General features: G+C 48.8%; 3 protein-coding genes across 7 annotated transcripts in view; 1 reads left to right on the forward strand and 2 right to left on the reverse strand.

Annotated features, from left to right (window-relative positions):
• LOC147657324 (uncharacterized) overlaps positions 1–19,257 on the forward strand; it is a 231,195-nt gene that overhangs the window by 177,732 nt on the left and 34,206 nt on the right. The window lies entirely within an intron of this gene.
• Positions 304–4,766, reverse strand: LOC105735210 (L-lactate dehydrogenase A-like 6A). Its single transcript, XM_031915900.2, has 6 exons — positions 4,423–4,766; positions 1,526–1,643; positions 1,261–1,434; positions 986–1,159; positions 687–928; positions 304–613 (listed from the first exon to the last, which is right to left on the reverse strand). Exons 1-6 carry the CDS (start codon positions 4,582–4,584, stop codon positions 437–439), a joined length of 1,047 nt encoding a protein of 348 aa, XP_031771760.1. The 5' UTR covers positions 4,585–4,766; the 3' UTR covers positions 304–436.
• Positions 5,379–19,257, reverse strand: part of LOC100868571 (L-lactate dehydrogenase A-like 6A) — a 78,185-nt gene continuing 64,306 nt past the window's right edge. For 3 of the 4 annotated variants that reach the window (XM_086909894.1, XM_086909897.1, XM_086909896.1), the window contains exons 2-9: positions 8,263–8,383; positions 8,118–8,192; positions 7,862–8,008; positions 7,680–7,797; positions 6,220–6,558; positions 6,035–6,152; positions 5,839–5,962; positions 5,379–5,738 (exon numbers count right to left, since the gene is read on the reverse strand). In XM_086909894.1, the coding sequence (XP_086766020.1) occupies positions 5,541–5,738; positions 5,839–5,962; positions 6,035–6,152; positions 6,220–6,558; positions 7,680–7,797; positions 7,862–8,008; positions 8,118–8,180 (1,107 nt within the window). In that variant the 5' untranslated portion in view covers positions 8,181–8,192; positions 8,263–8,383 and the 3' untranslated portion in view covers positions 5,379–5,540. Of the gene's footprint in view, positions 5,739–5,838; positions 5,963–6,034; positions 6,153–6,219; positions 6,559–7,679; positions 7,798–7,861; positions 8,009–8,117; positions 8,193–8,262; positions 8,449–19,257 lie in introns of all 4 variants that reach the window. The other variant, XM_086909895.1, reaches the window with a different exon arrangement.

The following is a 19,257-nucleotide window of genomic DNA, read 5'->3' on the forward strand; positions in this document are numbered from 1 at the left end:
CGATTATTTCGTACCGAGCCTTGTACACCGCGTGGGGGCCTCGCCGAATTCCATGAATAAATTTCTTTTTCTGGCCATCTGTGGCTAAGTAGGAACCGTTGTCGGATTCGTTATTGTACGGGAACGACTTTATCGGGACGGGAGCGAGACAACCGTTGACCAATGCAATTTTACGTCGTATCGTTTGCGCTCTAATTACGTACGTAGAGTCTTTGATCTCGACGTAGAGGGATTCTACGTAGAACGCTTGTTCCATTCATCGGAGAGAAAGAAAGAGGGAAGATTGAAAATAAAAGCTCGATCTTCTAAAATCTTTCAAATTTATTAATTTACTAATTTTTCACGTAAAACGAAATGAAAGTGAAATATTCTCGATACGTGGATAGAAATCGTGGATAGGATCGAAGAAGAGGAAGGGGAAAACGGGTCGAACAACTTATTCCAAATTATTGAGAATCGATTTTTGAGTCTCGAAGATAGTTCGACACGACGTCTCCGTGAGTTCTTGCTCCTCCGGTGTATACGGATGACGAAGAAGCGTCTCTATTCCATTTCTGCCGACTATACAGGGCAGGGACATGTAAACGTCTTTCTCGAGACCGTGCCGACAACCCTGGTCACAAATATATCGATGGTAGAATAAATAGAAAAAGAAAGAGAAAAGATAGAATGGATCTCGTAGTAACCTTCAAGTAGGTGGAAACAGTGACGCAGATGCAAGTGTTTCGCACGATGGCGTCGACGACCTCTGCGGCGCAGATACCCATCCCCCAGCACCGATATCCCTTCCTCGAGATAAGATCGTTGTCGCAATCGATTACTTTCGCGTGCAGCTCGCCCCAAGATTCCGGATCCGCTTTGGTTCCGATGTCTTTGTTTATGTCCTTCAGCTTGATGCCCATCACCGTCACGGCGGACCAGATCGGCACTGTTCGAACAAACTGTTTTATTTTTCACATTCTCGAAAACGATGACGTTTATTTACCGGACGTGGGCCCGTTCTCGCAAATCACGGAGGCCTGCACCGAGCTCGCCGAAATCCCAAGTTTCTGCGCGATGAAGTATTGAAACCTACAGCTGTCCAGAAACGTGCCCAGTCCCACCACGCGATGCGGTGGGAAGCCCGAGAGCTTCATGGCTGCGTACGACAGTATGTCGACTGAAATTGTCGTGGTGCTCGTGATTTCAACGTGTAAAATCAAAAAAAAAAAAAAAAAAAAAAAGAGAAAGAAAGAAAAGAAAGAAAAAAAGAGAACGTACCTGGAGCGGTGACGATCAAAAGTATACTGTTCGGCGCGTACTTGCACACTTTGGGTATAACGTCTTTGAAGATGTTCAAATTTTGCTCCAACAAAGTGCTCGGATCTTGTTCGTGAGTCGATCTATCCCCGATCGTGATCACGCACACCGTCGCGTCTCTGGCCAACGAATAATCTGAGAAACAGTCGAAACCTTTCGATTGCCATTTATCTCCCCTCCGCCTCCGGTCCCAAAAAATAACGAAAAATTTATTTCCCTTGTTCACCTTTGGTGCCGATGATCTTCGGATTGCCGAGGAACGCCGCGCCATGGCTGATGTCTTCCGCCTCCGCTTTCGCCAATTCCTCGTTCGCGTCTATGAACACCAGCTCGGAAGCGAGTCGCTGCAAACATCGAAGGGAGATCGCGAAACGAGTGGTTTAATTAACCGGTCCCAAAGGTTATTACGCGATCGGAGCCAGAGAGCCCACGCAGATCGGATCCCTTAATGCGAACGATCGTTAGGATCTGATCGCCTCGCGAATTCGACGATCTTTCGCTGCGATAATTATTCTTGCCGATTCTGCTCGACATACGCGTGCAAAATACAACGACGCTTTGTTCGAGAGCACGCTTGGAACAGGGGAAAAGGGGCCGATATAATTGATCGGGCAACGTTCCCCGGGGCGATTACGTATTTGTCAAAATCTCGTTTCCTACGGTCGGTAATCGATGTTCCTCTATCGTCTAACGGCCTATAATTTCGCGTGGAAATTTGTTCACCCCGGGCATCGATCGACACGTTTTTTTTTCCCCCCTTCTTCTCAACCCCCGGTAATTCCTCTTAATTCGTCTCACTAATTCGTCCGCTTGATTGAGTAATAGGATGATATTCTCGCGCACGGAGAAGCTTTTCGCGTAACTTTCTAACTACGGGCCGGCAGATGGACACATTTCTCTCCGACAGATGGTAGTTTCACGCGTTCGGACCAACTCGCGGCTACCAACAGAAAACGGCTTCTTAATAATATTACGTTACGCCCTTGTGCTTCCAATCTGTTATTGTACACCGCTTAATCGCCATACTTCATCAAGCATGACTTCCGCGCCATGCATAATATCGCAGCTGATGAAGTTTCTCCCCTCCCCCTGTATAGAATAATCCATCGGCCTCTCTCTCTCTCTCTCTCTCTCCTCCTCTCAACCCTCGTATGATATCGACTCAGGGGTAATTAACTCCGCCGTGTGTATTTTGTAAGGAGATTTTTTTTTAATAAAGGCACGCCATCAACGCGTTTCGTTACACGACGCGTAATTTGCACTCGATCGAGCAAAACCGACCGATCGCTCCTCTCGAGTTCGTTTCCAGTTACACCTAGCCGAGGCAACGTTTCGCCCTTTTCCTTTTTATTCTATTCCTTTGCGACACAGGTGTGCCACGCTCGATCGAATTTTATCCATATATTGGACACGTGTTCGCCATTTTTCACGAATAATTTCGAATATTTTCGATCTCGATTCGACGCGGCATTTTTCAACCGCTTTCTTCTTTGGAACGAATTACGAGACGAGAGAGCATAAAGCTTCTTTTCACCGTCCCCGCGAGATGGTTTGTACGATTTAATGCGGCTCGACAGACATGACGCGTAACAACGAGAGTCGAGCGGCAGCGGCTAGAACGAGAAGAGGAAGGAAGAGGAGGAGAGGGAGGGGGAGAGTCTTAAACAGGTATGTAGGCACTACCGACCGAGCTGGGCGTGCTCGCAAGGTGGACGATAAACCGTTGGAGATGGTACTCCGCGATCATCTCGTTGATGCGATCTGTCGACCGAGCCAGGATCAACCGCCTCTCTCTCTTTCTCTCTCACGTTCTCCTTTTCTCTTTCACCTTCCTCCTCCCCCCTCCCTCCTTCATCCTCGAAGATTTCGGGTGACGGTTAACGAGTTCGATGCCTCGTAAAGGAATCTCGATCTCTGCCCCGAAGTAACAACTCGAGTTCGTTACTTTGTTTCGTGAGGGGAATCGTAACGACGCGGCGTTTCGAACGCGGGTGTCTCCATATCCCTGGGACTATCATTACGGATCTTGATGACAGACCGAAATAGTAGCGAGCTGAAGGTAGGAAAAAGGTGGCCGTTTTATTAGGAACGTTGCACGGGTCCGCCCCACCGAGGTAACGATCCACCGAGGCCTGGAATTATTATTATATACTCGCCCACGTTCATTATCCATCCATATTCTTTCTCCCACGAGAAACAGCCCATTCTCAACAACCCCACTTTTTCCACAATTTTCATTCTTACTTACTCGATTCTCTCGATCGAAAAGAGGGGAAAAAAGGGAGGGGACGTTTTTTCATCGAGATAAAATAAAGTAACGAGACGAGACGAGATTCTCAACAATGGAAATTAGCCGGAGAAAATTGCGTTAACGCAACGCTGCCTCTTAATGGGTGTCCTGGTTAGTTACGCGCGAGGAGAAAGAGAGAGAGAGAGAGCACGAAAACGTTACACTCCGCGGAACAGCGAAACGATTCGTAATGACAGCGGCATTCGCATTGACAAAGGAGGCCTTTTCAATTTCAAGTTTTAAACAGCCGCTTCCGTGGGCAAAAGCGCCGTCTGAAGGTCGTCTCTCCCGTACGTGTATATACATACACGTAGGCAGGAAAGAAGAGAAGGCGAGCCACCTCCTCCTCCTCCGGGACGAGCAAACGCGATAAGGGTTGGGTGTCCTCGTAGACGGGGGTATGGATTTCAACTTTCCTGCTCCGGTGACTAGCATAAATCAGCGCCACGGCCATCTTGAGGGGGCGTGCTACGTGTAAATGCTCGCGTTACGATCCGATAACGAGCGAAGCGCGTTCCTCGCCTCTCTCTCTCTCTCTCTCTCTCTCTACCAAATTCCCTCTCCTCCGCTCTTCCCCGCCTTCATTTGCATAATATCCCTTTTTTGATCCTCGCCACACTAACGAGCCTACATTCAACCCTCGTTCCTACGCAAACGTGTCCTTCCACTTTTCGTCCTTTTGTCGTCGAATGGGAAAACGCGTAGATTTAACGCGGTAGGCACGAACGGTGGTTCCTTTCCCCTTCCTCTCTTTCGAATCTCTACTGTCCTTCGTTTTTTTTTTTTTTTTGGAAAATAAAATTTAATATCAGGTTAGAGTTTAGGGAACAAACCTTGAAGAGGATCGCGATTCCGATGGCGACGCCGGTATAACCGCTGCCGACGATTACGATTTTAACGCGATGCCCATCCACGAAATCTTCCGGCTGCTTGGTGAGCAGAAACGTTGTCGTGTTCCAGGCGGTGTCGAGCAACTTCTTCTTGGGCACGGACATGGTCAACGATACTCACGAGTCGGGTGTAACATCCCGGGAGGGGGGGGATTTTCGATCGAGTCGAAAACAGATCGGTGGAAATCTGGTATATATATCTAGAAATACTCTGTAAATTTCGTCAATTCCATCAAGATCAAACAACAAAAGTGACAGTCAAACGTTCTTCGTCGATCCTTTGATCCGAAGTTGGCCGCTCGCGGCCACCAAACGTTTCGCGCTATATCGAGATAAAAGATGGAAAGATTCGAAAGGTATGGTGGAGGATTTTCGAAAAAATTTCTCTCTACTATCCAGCTCTCGATAGCGATGAAATCGATGGACAGCTGTCGAATCGGAAACAGATGGGATACACGCGAATTTCAATTTCCGCTCACACGAGAGCGGAGGTCCGATATTTGAGATCCGCTACGAATATTAAATTGCCCGATATCACCTTCCTTCCTTCCTTCCTTCCTTCCTTCCTTCTTTTCTCTCTCGTTATTCTACCATACGACATCGTCTTGTTTTCCCCGAATATCGCGAAGAGAAAAAACACGAAGGACGGACGAACGAGGAAGGAAGAAGACGAGATGAGAAAAAAGAAAAAAAAAAAAAAAACGCAACTTCGTTGGCGTAATAAATCAGGTGCAAGGCTGTCCGAAACATGTTCGCAACGCGTTCTCGATCTTCGTTTGGCGAGGATGCATCGCATCGCGTGATCGACGCGCGGATGATCCATCGACAAACGCCGCGAATAGCTCGTAATACGACTGGAACGATCGTTGGGAGGGGGGCGCGATTAGTTTTCTAGGAAGTCGATTCCTCTACTGTCATTTATTACTATCACCGATCGAGTATACAGAGAAGAAGAACCGGTCGCGCACGCTCGTTATCGATCAACACGCCTTCTAAAATTGCCGCGCAATTTCCGGTAGCACCTTCCTCTCTCCTCTCCTCTCCTCTCCTCTCCTTCTCTCTCACTGCTCCGCCTCGTTGTTGGTCTCCTGAAGGATGCCGGACTCCCGCAAAATGTTTCGAATGTTGTCGGCGCACGTCTGCACCGCGGCTTTCTCCTGCTCGGTCAATTTTTGCCGCACCGTGCAGTAGACACCCTCGCGGCCGATCACGCAGGGCACGGACATGTACACGTCCTTGTCCGTACCGTGGGCGCAACTCTGTGAACGGAGGAAGGGAGGAAAAGCGAAGACGATAAATGGATAGCAGGGTAAGGAGAATTTTCCCTCCCTCTCCTCTTTTTTCTTCCCTTCGACTTACGAGAATGTGGGTCGACGCGGGGAGCACGACCTTGGTGTTCCTAACGATCGCGTCGACGATCTCGGTCGTGGAAATGGCTACGCCCCAGCAACACGATCCTTTCTTCTCCTCGAGTTCCTTCCCGCTGAAACGAGCGCGCGAAATTAGCTTAAACGTTGCTTGCCCCTTGCTCCACTCGCGTGCAACCATCACTCACACGCTCTTCACGTTCTCCTCGATCTCGTACCACTTCTCGGGGTCGTCCTGTTCCCCTATCCTCGAATTTATGTCCCGAAGTTTCATTCCGCCCACGGAGATGCTCGACCAAAGAGGAACTGCGAAAGAAGAAGGGATAGGGGGCGTTCGAGAAAAGGGGGGAGGGGAGGGGGAAAAAAGGAATACCGGCCATGTCTCCTTGAGCGCCGATCGTCATACAACTGACCGAGCTTCGCGCCACGTTCAATCGTCTGCTCACGAAATCTTGAAGCCTGGCGCACTCGATCAGGGTGCCGATGCCGAGCACGCGGTTCGAGGGGAATCCCGACAATTTCCACGCGATGTAGGACATCACGTCCGCGGGCCGCGTCACGATCAACAGCACCGATTTCGCCGCGAATCTCGCTATGGCCGGTATGATCTTCTTGAACACTTTCAAATTGTGCTTCACGTTCTGATTCTCGCCCGGCTGCGTCTCAGGCGTGCAAATTATCACCACCGCCGATTCCTTCACCGTGCTGATCTCTGCCCATTATTGTTCGAAATAAATGTCTTTTTAAACGAGGATAGTAACGTACTCGTTTTCCAATTCGTACCGTTCTCTCGAACAATTTCAACGATCGAGATCGCGACAACAAATCGCTAATAGGAAAAATCGAATTGATAAAAATATCGTCTCGTCGCGTCGAGAAGAATTCCATGGAAAAAGAGAAATCTCGTAAATTCGAACGAATGGTTATGCGAATCACGTTCCACTCGAACCGAGATAGAAGGATAGGGAAGAAAGGCATCCCTTTCTCTGGAAATCTTTCCTCCGTTTGGGAACGTAACTCGGTTCGGTATAATAAAGCCATCGGAAGCTGGTCGAATACAAAACGTTTGCACGAAAGGGAATCGAACTCCTTTGTCCTTTGTTGAGAGATGCGCCGATAACGGAATAGAACGAGAGGCATCGATTTTAGGTAACACGTTTGCATCGCGAGCGAGATAGATTGTTACTCACCGACAAGTTGCGAAATAAAACATCTTGCATTTTTTTTATCGAATCGAAGCTTCGAAAGAAAGCTTTCAGGATTCCGAGACTCTTCTCTCTCGCCGCGAGTGGACGAAAGGGGAACGGCGCAGAGGCAAAAGAAGAAGAAGAAGAAGAAGAAGAGGAAAGAAAAAAAATATATCGTGGAGTCGATCGTGGTCGAGATAAATAAGAGTGGCAGGAAATTTACGAGTCGACTGGTGAAAAGCTCGGGGAAACGCTCGACGAGGAGACGACCGCGTGTAAGCACGCGGCGATGTAGATGAGCGACGAGATTAAAGGACAGGGCCAAGGGGAGGAGAGAAGAAGGATCTCGAAACCTCTACCGGTCCCAAAAATTCGTTCCTCCCTTCCCCTTTCGGCGAGGAACCCGGACCCGTTCTTTCCAACCCGTTGCACGTCCACGAGTGTTTCTCGTTTCCAACCATTTCTGGAATTTCGAATTTCCGCCACGGATTTGTCCATCTTGACCATTTCCACGGAATGGAAAGTTATCGATCGAGGATTTTAAAATGGTTGCACGTTGTATATTCGAAGGCAAGGAAAGGGGGGAAAAGTCATTGGAATAAAAGTATATGTATATATATATAGTATAGTTGCGATGGTCGAGTACCTGACGTGCCAGTTACCAGTGGACATCCCAAAAAAAAGCCGACGTGTTGAATATCCTCGGCCTCGGCGGAAGCCTTGTTCGCGTCGTGGTCGATCAGGCAGACCTCGCTCGCTATCCTCTAAAGATCGGAGGTTCGGAATCAGACGAGGTTCGGACGAGAGCAGCGGCATCGCGATACTAACTCTCATCAGGATCGCGATGGCGCAGGCGATCCCGATCTTCCCTACTCCGACGATCGACACCTTGACGCGATGCGGGTAAACGTCGCAAGGATCCAACTGGGTCGTTATCAATGCGTTCTTCGTCGTGGTCGTGATCGGTGCATCCTCCTGTGCGCATCACGGATCTTTCACACCTTTCCCCCCCTACTTGTTACTTTTTCCTCGTTTCGAGGAAAAGGTCGTTAAGAGAAAGTCGTTTCGAGTCGAAATAACGTACATCGTCGCACTCGATGGATTTGACATCGGGCTCAGGCTCGCTCTTCGCTTCCGTCTCTTCCATTTCGCCGCGGATCTGGAACGGAAAGGAACGCGCCCGTCTAAAATTCGATCCTCGATTTTCACGAATCGTTGTATCCACTCACCGATCGGTTCACGCAAGGAGGGGGGACGCAGCTACGTCCATCCACGTCACGGATCGTCGAGGTGTTGTCCCTTCTTCAGCTCTCGCCGAAACGACGAGTAGGGCGGGGGATCCGGATCAACCTACGCAGCCAAGCACACCGAGTCTCTCTCTCTCTCTCTCTCTCGTATTCTCTTCGTATTTCAGCCTAATCGCGATAACCCGTTACGAGGAAGAAACTCGAAGAGGAGGAGGAGGAGGAGGAGGAAGAAGAGGGGGCGGGGAATAACGACGGAAGTTATCCGCGCGGCTCGCTGTAAATTAGCCGCAGGTAGTCGCCCCGGGAGCGCAGGTACATCGTACACCGGATTGTTCGTATATTTCTGCCGATGCCCACGCGCTCCCTTCGTGTAAAATACATTATTTTCGTGCGTCGATCGCGGAACCACCGTCCTCCCCCGTGCGTTATCGACGGATCCCAAAAAGTTTCTCGTCTCGTCTCTTCGCATCGTGAATAAGATGAACATTGGCAACGCTCGACGCGATAGTTTCTCGCGTAACCCAACAGTTTACACGTGCGAGCAATTTCGGATCCGAGCGCTCGAACCCTCGTCTCGTTTACTCCCGATCCCCCTTCGATAAATTATTCGCTTCCTGCTTGGCTCTTCTTCGAGTAGAGGACACGGTGAGAGGAAGGCGAAGAAAGAGGAATAAAGGAGGAAGAAGGGGCTACTGGAGGCTACCTAACGCGTTCAATTTTAATCGTTCGTAAGCGCCGATCGATATTGCGAATACCGAATTTCGTGCGAAACGAAAATCTCGCCGATCGATCGATCTTCCTTTTGCTCGACTCGTGTCGACGCGGACGGAAAAACGCAAAGGCGAGGAAATAATTTAAAGCTTGGCGTTTATAGTTGGATAAGCGTGTGGGATACGATCGATCATCAAGTAAAACTCTTATCATGAGTTGGTCCATTTACCACATCATCCGAAACGATCGACCTAAACTCGTTAGGTTATACAGAGAGCGAGCGAGATCGAAAAGAAAGAAGGAAGGAAGGAAGGAAGGAAGGAAGGAAAAATACGAGGAAAGGAGGGACAACGAACGTCGAGTGGCATAACAATTTATGATTAATCGGCGTGGAAATAGGGGAACGGTTTTTTTTTTTAATTAACCGCCGCGGAAACGCGGTGGACAGCGGGAGAGAATCGTCGGCGATCGGTCACGATAACGACGTCTCCTCCTCCTCCTCCTCCTCCTCTCTCTCTCTCTCTCTCTGTTTCGAGAGGTGAGCGACTCTCTCGGTGCAAACGGGTCGCGTCCGAGAGATAGTCCTTGAAGGTTGGTCGTAAGCAACCGATCTTGTGGTCCCAGTCAACCGATCCAGACACCGCATGCCTCCGGTGCACAATGGTTGGTAGTACCGCAGCTGATACAAGTATGTTCGCCGTGCAACCGGAATTTTAATTGGCTATTTGTTTGTCCGCTACACTTCGCGGCGTTCCTATTGTCCAGCCTGCCGGAGAGAAGAAACGATCACCGTTTCTTCTCCCTTCCCCCCTCCCTCTCTCTCTCTCTCTCTCTCTCCCCTTCTCTCCGTGTTCTTCGCTTTTCACCACCGGGGTATTAATCCAGGGCTCTGAAGGAAAGTCTTCTTCTTCTCGAGCGAGGGGTCCAATCTCTCTTCTTTTCTCTCTCTCTCTCTCTCTCTCTCCTTCTCTCGTGTTTCTCCGCGCGATTTCGTTCTTTTTGCCCCGATCCCTCCTCCCTGCGTTTAGTCGACGCGCGGCTAGCGCCTCGAGTGAGGTACCATTTTTTTTCACCCTCACGAAACAACGATGGAACAACGAGGGCCGAGGAATGAAATTGCAGTTATTACGGCCTGCATGTATAATCCCGCGATGCGTACAGTTTCGCGATACCACTTATCGAGTCATTAAGCCTCGTTGCGCGATGTAATTGCGCCCCCCTTTTTTTTTTTTTTTTTTTTTTTTTCACCGATCCCTCCGCGCAGCCACGGCGACGCGCATTAATCATCGATACCATCTTCTTTCCGCACCGCCCGATGTCTCAATTTACCATCACCACTACCGCCACCCTCTCTTCTTCTCCTCGCTTTCGAGCCGCGGATTTATCTCCGTCCGGTCATCGTTTCGCCAAATACGAGTTTAATTCGAGAGCCGTCCACGGCCTCTCTAACGCGATGTAACGCGCCCTAATAAATTAGGGCCGCGATTCGGTTTAATCGGGGGAGAGGGGTGGCGCAAGAAGCGAGCGAGGAACGGCTTTTTTGCACCCGGCGGCCCACCACCGGCCAGCTTATTCCAATTAAAATCGGTGCCTCTATTTTAGGCCGATCCCTCGTCTCCCAAATAAGCGACGAAACTCCGGTGAAACCACCACCTCTTCTCGCTCCTCTCCGTCCGATTCGATTAATCGTCGGCGAATTCGATGATCGCGAATTCCGTTTCGACTCGATGTCTCGAACGGATAAAAATCTGCATCTCGACCCCCTCGGGCCGCCTCTCTCTCGTTTCGTTACGCCGGGAAGGGGCGAGGCCGATGCGCAATTGTTTATGCTCGTGCGTCCCGCCCTGCGAGCCGAAACGAGCGATACGTACACGCGCACGGAAATTCTCGCCGAGATCCATCTCTTTGTTCCACCGGGCGAACCTTTGTTATTAATGGGAGAGGAGGCCTCGCTTCGAGCGACACCATTTCCACCTTTTCTTCACCCGTCCGAAAGAGGAGTTTTCGCGAAAGCTTTCGGTAACGAGATTCGCGCGACTCCCGCGATTGTGTCGAGGCTAGCCACGATGAATTTATTTCCACGAGTAATTGCACGGTCACGGTTGGGGATGGAAGTTACGACGAGCGTGTAACCGGCGCGTTGCGATACAATGGCGAAGGCAAACAAGAGGAGGCGATAACAAGTCTCGTTATTTATCGGGATAACGTGGAGGAATAGACAAAGGGATGGAAGGGAACGACGACGAATAATAAAGGGGGCAACATTGATTGTGATTCTTCCACTACCGGTTTCGACCTGGAAACGAGAAAGGAGAGAAAGGAACGGCAGGTGTTTCTAAACGATCGAAACGACGCTTAGACGGCGCACCTGTTCTCGCTCCGCGATCCTGTTGCTACCCCTTCTGTTCGAATTCTTTTTAAACATCTTAAATCCTCTTAACTCTTCGAACAAACCACGAATAGATCCGATTCGGTAATTGATATTGGAACGAGATATTGGAGCTCGATTGGAGGATCGAAGTGCGAAAAGTGTTGTGGAGGAGAGGCGTGCCGTGCGTGCGTAGGCGAGACGAACGAAAGAAGGAAAAGAAGGCGTGTATACGAAGAGTCGATAAAATCGCCGCGCGTCTTCTTTTCCCTTTCTTTTCGTTTTCTTTCCTTCCTTTTCTTTCTTCTCTCTCTTCTTCTTCAAGCCAGGATCGAGCAGGGCGCGAAAGAAAATTAATACACGCCGCCGTAAAGCTTCCCCGCGGTAATTACGCGTATTATGCGCCCCGTGTTCGCTCGCTTTGCGAGCTTCCCGCGTTTAATAAGAAAGTTGGACGATGGCGAACGATGACAAGGAGATTCGAGGTGAGACCCCCCCCCCTCTCCTCTTCTTTTGATAACGCCTCGTCCTCGAGCGCGCGTTATCGTTTCAGTCTGCCTCGATTCGCGTTCCGAGTCGCGCCTCTCCTCCTCCCAGCGGTACAACAATAACAAGGCGAGGACAAACGAGAGACGATTAACCGGTGCTCTCGTTCGCTTCTCGGTCGCGCGTAATTACACCCGTAACGCGCCATTACCGACGCCTTCGTATTCTCCAGGGAACGAGAATGAATGTACTCGGATATCGTTCGATCGAATTTATTCGACGATCGTCACGCGCGAGTGCCGCGACCGATGAAACCGGATCGCCGCTACCGAGAAATTACGCCTAGTGTGTGTGCGCGTGCGTGGCGATAAACGTTCAAATTCGACGCTCGGTGCCTCAAAAGCCAAGGTACGCGTTTCTTCTTTCCATCTCTTCCGCCCTTTTTATTTTATTCACCTTGTTTCGCGTACGTATACGCTCCAACTCTTCGATTCGGATTCGATCTCGCGGTAAACGGAGGTTGAAGAGGAATCGAAAGAGAGAGAGAGAGAGAGGCGAGAGTGGATGAATTATGTTTAAATACGCCTGTTTAAATACATGTACGGGCAAGGATACACAAAGTCGAGGAGGCCGCGCTCGCCATTCGTCTTCTCGATTTATATTAAATCGCCTCCTCGAATGACCCGACATCGCGTTTCTCCCTTCCTTCCTCCTCCGCCTCTTTCTTGTCCCCCCTCCTCCCAACTTTACGTTCCTTTATTTTGTCTCTCGATAACAATCAGAACTCTCTTTCCGACTCGAAAGAGAGTTTTACTATTGTATTCTTCCTCTTTTTCATCGATCGTCAAACGATATAACGAACAAGGATATAAACCGATCTTTCCACGCGTCTTTCGTCAAGGACACCTCGCTTCGATTCGCAAACAACGAATCCCATCGAATAGGGATTTTATCGAACGCATCGATGCTCCGATTCTGGAACGAGGAATCGACGCGCAACGAAGAAAAATTACGCGCGATAATCTCTTTCCGACTCGACTCGATCATACGTTTATTTATTTCACGAGCCGCGTGTACAGCGAGCGGCGTACACAGATCGCGGCAGATACACGTCCGTGTGTAAAAGGTGGGCTTCCCGTGGAGAAGGTTTGCGGAAGAGGAAATCATCGCGAAATCATGGTGGACGATGTTCGATAGAGGCCCTCCTCGTGCCTCTCCTTGCTTCCTCGTAACGTTGAAATATCGCGTAACGACGCCTCGCTTACGTGCAAAATACGGAAAATATAAATGGAAACGAGAAATCTTTTATATCCGTGTCTTTCGTCGCCGATCGACGAAATACAAGGGCGAAATTCCAATTGGATTCATCCGATTCATCACGGAGGAATCGTTCACCCGTCCGCGAGGAGGAAGGGACGGAGTGCCGCGGGACACGCGAGGCAACGATAATGAATAGAAGTGGTACTGTACCCGCGCGTAGCGGTGTTTCGTCGAATATAACGGAGCTCTGGCCGAGCAAACAAACGATAAATATTAATTGAAATCGGCGAGATAAAACAAATGAGAATCCTTTTGCCACCGGGACGAGCCAACTCTCTCGCTTTGGAAGGGGGAAGGAAGGAAGGAAGGAAGGCGAGGAGAAAGAGAAGAGACACGACGAGGTTCGATGGAAAAGGAGGAACGACCGGATGATTTATATAGAATCGTATCTCCTCCCATTTTTAACGGACGATCGTGCCAAATGGATCGACCGATGGCAGAGATTCTAGGCGAATCTCGTTGAAACCTGGCTGGAAATTTTCCTTCCATTTTCCTTCTATATTCTCGTTTCGATTAGGAGAAAGGGTATTCTGATCGATGACTCACTCCTGTTCCTCGATCGAAGGCGTGTAAAGAAAGAGGGAGAATACTGTCTCGAGGGCGCGCTCGACTAACGAGACGACTTCTTTCCAACGATGATCAGCGATTCTCGGGTGCTGGACGATCCCCTTCGATCCCATTTCCGACACACCCTCGCGCGATCCTATCCTCCCCCTCCTCGATCGATGATGCACGCGTTCGAACGATGCCTCCGGTGCTCTTCCTCTTCTTCTTCTTCTTCTTCTTCTTCTACACGAGTATCGTAGGGAAAACGGTCGAGGAGGAGTCGCGATTTAGAAAGGAGGAGGAGGAGGGGGCAAAATTGGGTACAAAAGCATCGGGTGTGGCGATGATATTTCGATGCGGTGATCTTTATTCGGAGGCACCGCGTTGCGTAACGGATAGATAGATCCGCGCGTTTCTCTCTTGATGCAACCTGGTCGGCGAACGTATCGTTCTACTCTCGCGTAACTAGCCGCGTTTCGAAGATGAATCGGATAAGGGGGGGTGTAGGACGTAGCCGCGATGCGTAACGAGGCGAAATGATCGGTGGTTACGCGGGCAACGAGACGAAATCGTATCGAAGATGGGGGATAGTTGCCGCGATTCTTTTATTTATTTTTCTTCTCCTTCTTTCTCTCTCTTGCGTTTCGCAGCGATAACTTTTTTATTTAATTATTCGTTATTGTATCGTGATCGGTATCGAAGAATTCGCAATTGATGATTTCCTACTTTTTTCGTTCTCGCAAGCGCGAAATTTCGTCGTAGGAATTCCCCCCCTCTCTCTCTCTCTCTCTCCATTCGAGAAAATTTTCATTTCACGGCAGTCCGTTCTCTCTTTTATTCGCCTTTGGTCTCCGCGATATCGCGCGGAAGGCAATAACGCGTGTTGAAACAGCGAGGGTAGGATGGTGGACACTCGGGTCCATTGACTGGATGCGCTGCAGTTTTGCTTTACGATGCGGCTGACTGACATTTAACGCCGAATGGCGCCCTTTACCACCTTTACCGCCCGTGAACGCTCTCCGTCCTCTGGCTGCCGCCGGCTAATTCCTCGCGGATTTCGTCCTCGGTCATCCACCGTGCAATTTCGATCTTTTCGTCGCCGTTCGCCACGCAGATGAGCCGAGTGGCTTATTTAACCCCTTCGACCTCGCTTCGCGTACACACGTCCCGCTGAATATTACGTGTTACGTGTGCGTTATTTTGTAATCTTTTTACAGCCTCTTTAATTATATTACTGTGAACCGAGCGAGGGGAAACGCATGCATTGATAGGTTTTCGTAATACATCCCTGTATAATATGAAAATTAAAATTATCGTTTGTCTCGAATATTCCTTCCTCGCGTATCGGGACTTGGCGTTCGAGCTTCGTTAAAAGGATAACGGGTATGCTTGCAAACCCCGGGCATCGTTTCATTAAATAATTTCAACGTAACTGCGATACCAAGCGCGCGTCGTAACGAAACGTCGTTTTTTTTTTTTTTTTTTTTAACAAAACCAAATTCGAAATCTCGAAGGGAGAGAAGGGAGAGATGTTCGAGATAATGACGAACGCGTTATATATTTCCGCTCCCGAACAAACTTTCCACAAACTTTCGCGGGTTTCGAAGGTTTTATTCTCGGCCCAAACGGCCCTTCCTTCCTCCTCTCTCTCTCTCTCTCTCTCTCTCTCTTTCGAGGTATCCGCGCGATTGAAATTTATTCAGAGGGGGAGGGGAATCGAAGAAATTAGCGTTACCGGGGGCGTGGAGTGGACGGGGAGCGAAACAAGGAACGCGGGACGAGAAACAATACGGGAACGTTTAAATACGAGCGTTTTTCTCGGCCAGCATTTGTCGGAAGAAATATAGCCCGCGTTAAACGGGACGTTTATTGGGGACGTTGAACGGAGCCGCATCGGCGAGATTTGCAAACATCTTGCGCGAGAGGGAAGGGCGTGATCGGTGGACCTCGCGATATTCCCCCTGATCGCAACACCGCAACTATCGCTCGCGAGAATTAAACCTTTTTTCTATTTATTTATCCCACGATTATCACCTACTTCTTTTTTTCCCACTATTTATCATTATTGTTATTATTTTTTAATATCGCTGAAACGGGATCTTTATGCGCAGGACGGAGAGGTTATTTCGAAGTGGAAATTTTGGAGCAACCTTCGGTGCTTAAACGGGAATCGAAAGAAAAAGAGGATCGATAATGCATTATTTTATCGATCGTGATATATATTCGTGACGTAGAGGAGAAAACGTGGGAAGAAGAAAAAAAGAGAGGAGGAGGAAGAAAGAAAAGGATTAAAAATAGGAAAAATATATAATGCGCATTTACTGCGAATTGGATTTAACATTCTTGAATCTCGTCTCAAGCTGGATATATCTAATTTGTACCTGACTAATTCGATTTCACACCGATCGACGACAATCGGTTAGCCATCTATTTTGAGCCACGAGTCGGCTACATACCGACGCGTATAAACTTGCGCGAAGTACCAGTAAATATATTGCAGGCTCCCTTCAACTTCATCGATGAATACATTGACCCCTATGAAAGGATCGATCGAGTCCCTTGTTCCACGTTGCTCGCCTCTTGCTTCGATTTCGTTTCTTTTTTCTTTTTTTTTTAAACGACCACCTCGGTTTATTCCCGAACGACCGACCGTCGCTTTCGTTTAATCGCGTTCAAAAAAAAAAAAAAAAAGAAAAAAAAAACGTTCTACCGTTTTTAAAAGTATCGTTTCGTTTCGTTAACTTTTTCCATTCTCTCTCCCTCTCTCTCTCTCTCTCTTCGTAATCGAACGTTCGAAAATTTAGAAGGAGAACGAAACGAGTGTGTTGGCAAAGAGAGATTGATCGGTAACGCGATATTCGCAGAGGCAAACGGTTACGAAATGATGGAAAGCTGATGGTTCGTAGCTGGATCGCGAAAGTAAATGGAAGCAAAGCGTTGAACGGTTACCGAAAACCAATTAAAATTTACGCGTGGCGTTTCGTACGAGTATAATTCCAACGGGTAGAGTAATCGAAGTCGATTTTAATTATGACGACGTGTATGGCTTCTTGTAGCCGTGTTCCCATGATAGCGACCCGTGAGTTATCGGACGTTTATGGCGGTGTCCGTTATTCGATTTTACGCTAGGGACCAATGGTAATAACAATTACGGTGCCAAAGGTTGCTTGCGTCGTACCCGGCCATCCATAATCGCGATTCTATTCCCACCGCTTCCCGTCTACAGAAATCGATGTAAACACCCGATGGAACGAACGCGCTAATAATCGTTATTTCGCGTCGCGCGATCCGTCAAACAATTAATTACCTTCTTTTTCTTTCTACTCTCTCTCTCTCTCTCTCCTTTCGAGAAGAATGAAAGAATAATTCAACGGAATCACGAAGGATAGGATTTATATAGAGTCTAGAACTCGGTGGAGGCTAGATCGTAGTTGTCGAACGTTGTCGAAAGAGGAGGGGAGGAAGAGGGGAGAGCGAAGATGTACAAGTGTGGAACGGGATCCGCGATGTTTCTCGCGATGAACGAGTCTCGGCCCGTGGATAACTCATAAAATCGTGCTCGTTTATTTGGTCGAGGATCCCCTTTGCCTCGTCGTCCACCTAGGGGAATCTCTATACGGCCGAGCAACGACATTTTCGAAATATGTAGACGCTCGTTCTTTTTTTTTTTTTTTTCCTCTCCTCCTCCTCCCGCCCCCCCTCTCTCTCTCTCCTCCTTCTTGGACGAAAGTAACTACAACAAAGTCTTTGAGCAAAGGAGAGGAGAGGAGAGGAGAGAAGAGAAGAGAAGAGAAAGAGGAGGCGTGGGGCTTCTCGGGCACGCAATGATCGCCAACGAGAAAGAGAGAGAGAGAGAGGGAGGGAGGGAATGGCGCTCGAGCTGTGGCGCGTTTCTCTACGTACGTACGTACGTACGTACGTAGAGAGAGAGGAGACACGGGGAGGGAGCGTGCACCTGCAGCCCAACATGGGAATCCCTGGAATTCCTCGATCAACCACGGCCACGTTCTTCGGTACGATAGATGCAAAGCGAGTCTTGTCGTCTCGATGGAAACGACAACGTGCCGGTGAAACACGCCGGTTCTTTAAATTTATTTATATACGGAGAGGAACGGAATTACGAAATTCGACTCTCCACCTTCTTTTCACGATGGAAATGGAACGACTGTCTTCCCTAGCTTTTCTCTTTCGTTTCGCGACCCCCTTCTTTTTCTTTTTTCGTATGGAATGCGTCACGACGACGAGGACGACAGTTCCCATACGTATCGAAATCCCGCGGCCGGGAAACGGTATACACACGCAGCTGCGCGACCTGTATCTACTACGAAACCTCGAGTGAAATTCCTCCGGTGACAAACGGCTCGGCGTGAGAGAGCAACGCTCGTGTAAATATATAATTGCTCTTCCGGAAACGAGACGCTGTTAACGAGACGCGTAAAAATCGACCGAGTCAAGGAGGGGGAGGAGGGTGGGGGTATCTGTGTTCGTTAGAAAGACGAGTTTGCCGGTCGAGGGGGGGAGGAGGAGGGGGAACGAACGATACTAATCATAGAATTACTTTGCGCTTGCATTTACCACCATCCATCCGTTTCCTTATGATTCTCTTTTACGGCAAATTATTCTGCATCATGCAGAAATTACATGTATAATTTCCCCGGTAAACGTATAATAATAATTGCTGTAATGAAAATATGGCCTCTACGAAACTTCGTCGTCTACCTTTAGCTCTTTAACCACGAAACGTTACAAGAAACGTTAAAGGGGAATAAATTATCGGACGGAGACATCCCACACAGCCAACCTTCCGAAAACGAGAAATAAAACGAAAACGAAAGATTCGTTCTTCGATAATTCTAAAAAAGAGAAGGAAGGAAGGAAGGAAAGGTGTCCATAAAAGAATAAAGGGAAGGGAACGGAACACATCTGACCACCCTACTAGAGACTCGACCGAACAACAGGGGGAGAGGTCGCGCAAAGATCATCAATCCCGATCCGATCTCGCCTCGCCACCCTTCCAGTAGCCGTTCCAAACCCTCGGAACGTGTACTCTTCCTTCTCCGATCCGGTCTGTCTCTCTCCGTGTGTGGATTTTTCCATCACGAAGAAAGGTATCGCGTATCGATATCGTCCGACGAGGGAAGGAGAAAATCGCCAAGATGGAATATCCTTCTCCCGCGTGTATTAATTATCGGATTGATACGTGTAAAATTTCCTTTCTTCACAGTCACAGTGAATACGTACTTCGTGCGTAACGAGACTCTTTCGAAAAAATTAAAAACATATCTATTTACGCGCTTAAAAGAGTGGACGTCGAAGAGAAGAAGAAGTCGTCGTCGTCGTCGTCGTCGTCGTCGTCGTCGTCGTCGTCGCTGCGGCAAGGGAACGAGATAAATTTTTCGACGAAAGAGTACGCGCACACGGATTTGCGCGTGATAACACGGAAGAACGATGGAATTTGCGAGGAAACGTTACATCACTTAAGGGGGGGGAGGATGTTAAGGAGAGAAACGCGGTCGATATTAGAATGGCGCGGTTGACGAGAGAGA

Source organism: Apis florea, unplaced genomic scaffold (genome assembly GCF_048593485.1).
Source record: "Apis florea isolate Af1SG1 unplaced genomic scaffold, ASM4859348v1 contig_3170_pilon, whole genome shotgun sequence".
Classification (NCBI taxonomy): domain Eukaryota; kingdom Metazoa; phylum Arthropoda; class Insecta; order Hymenoptera; family Apidae; genus Apis; species Apis florea.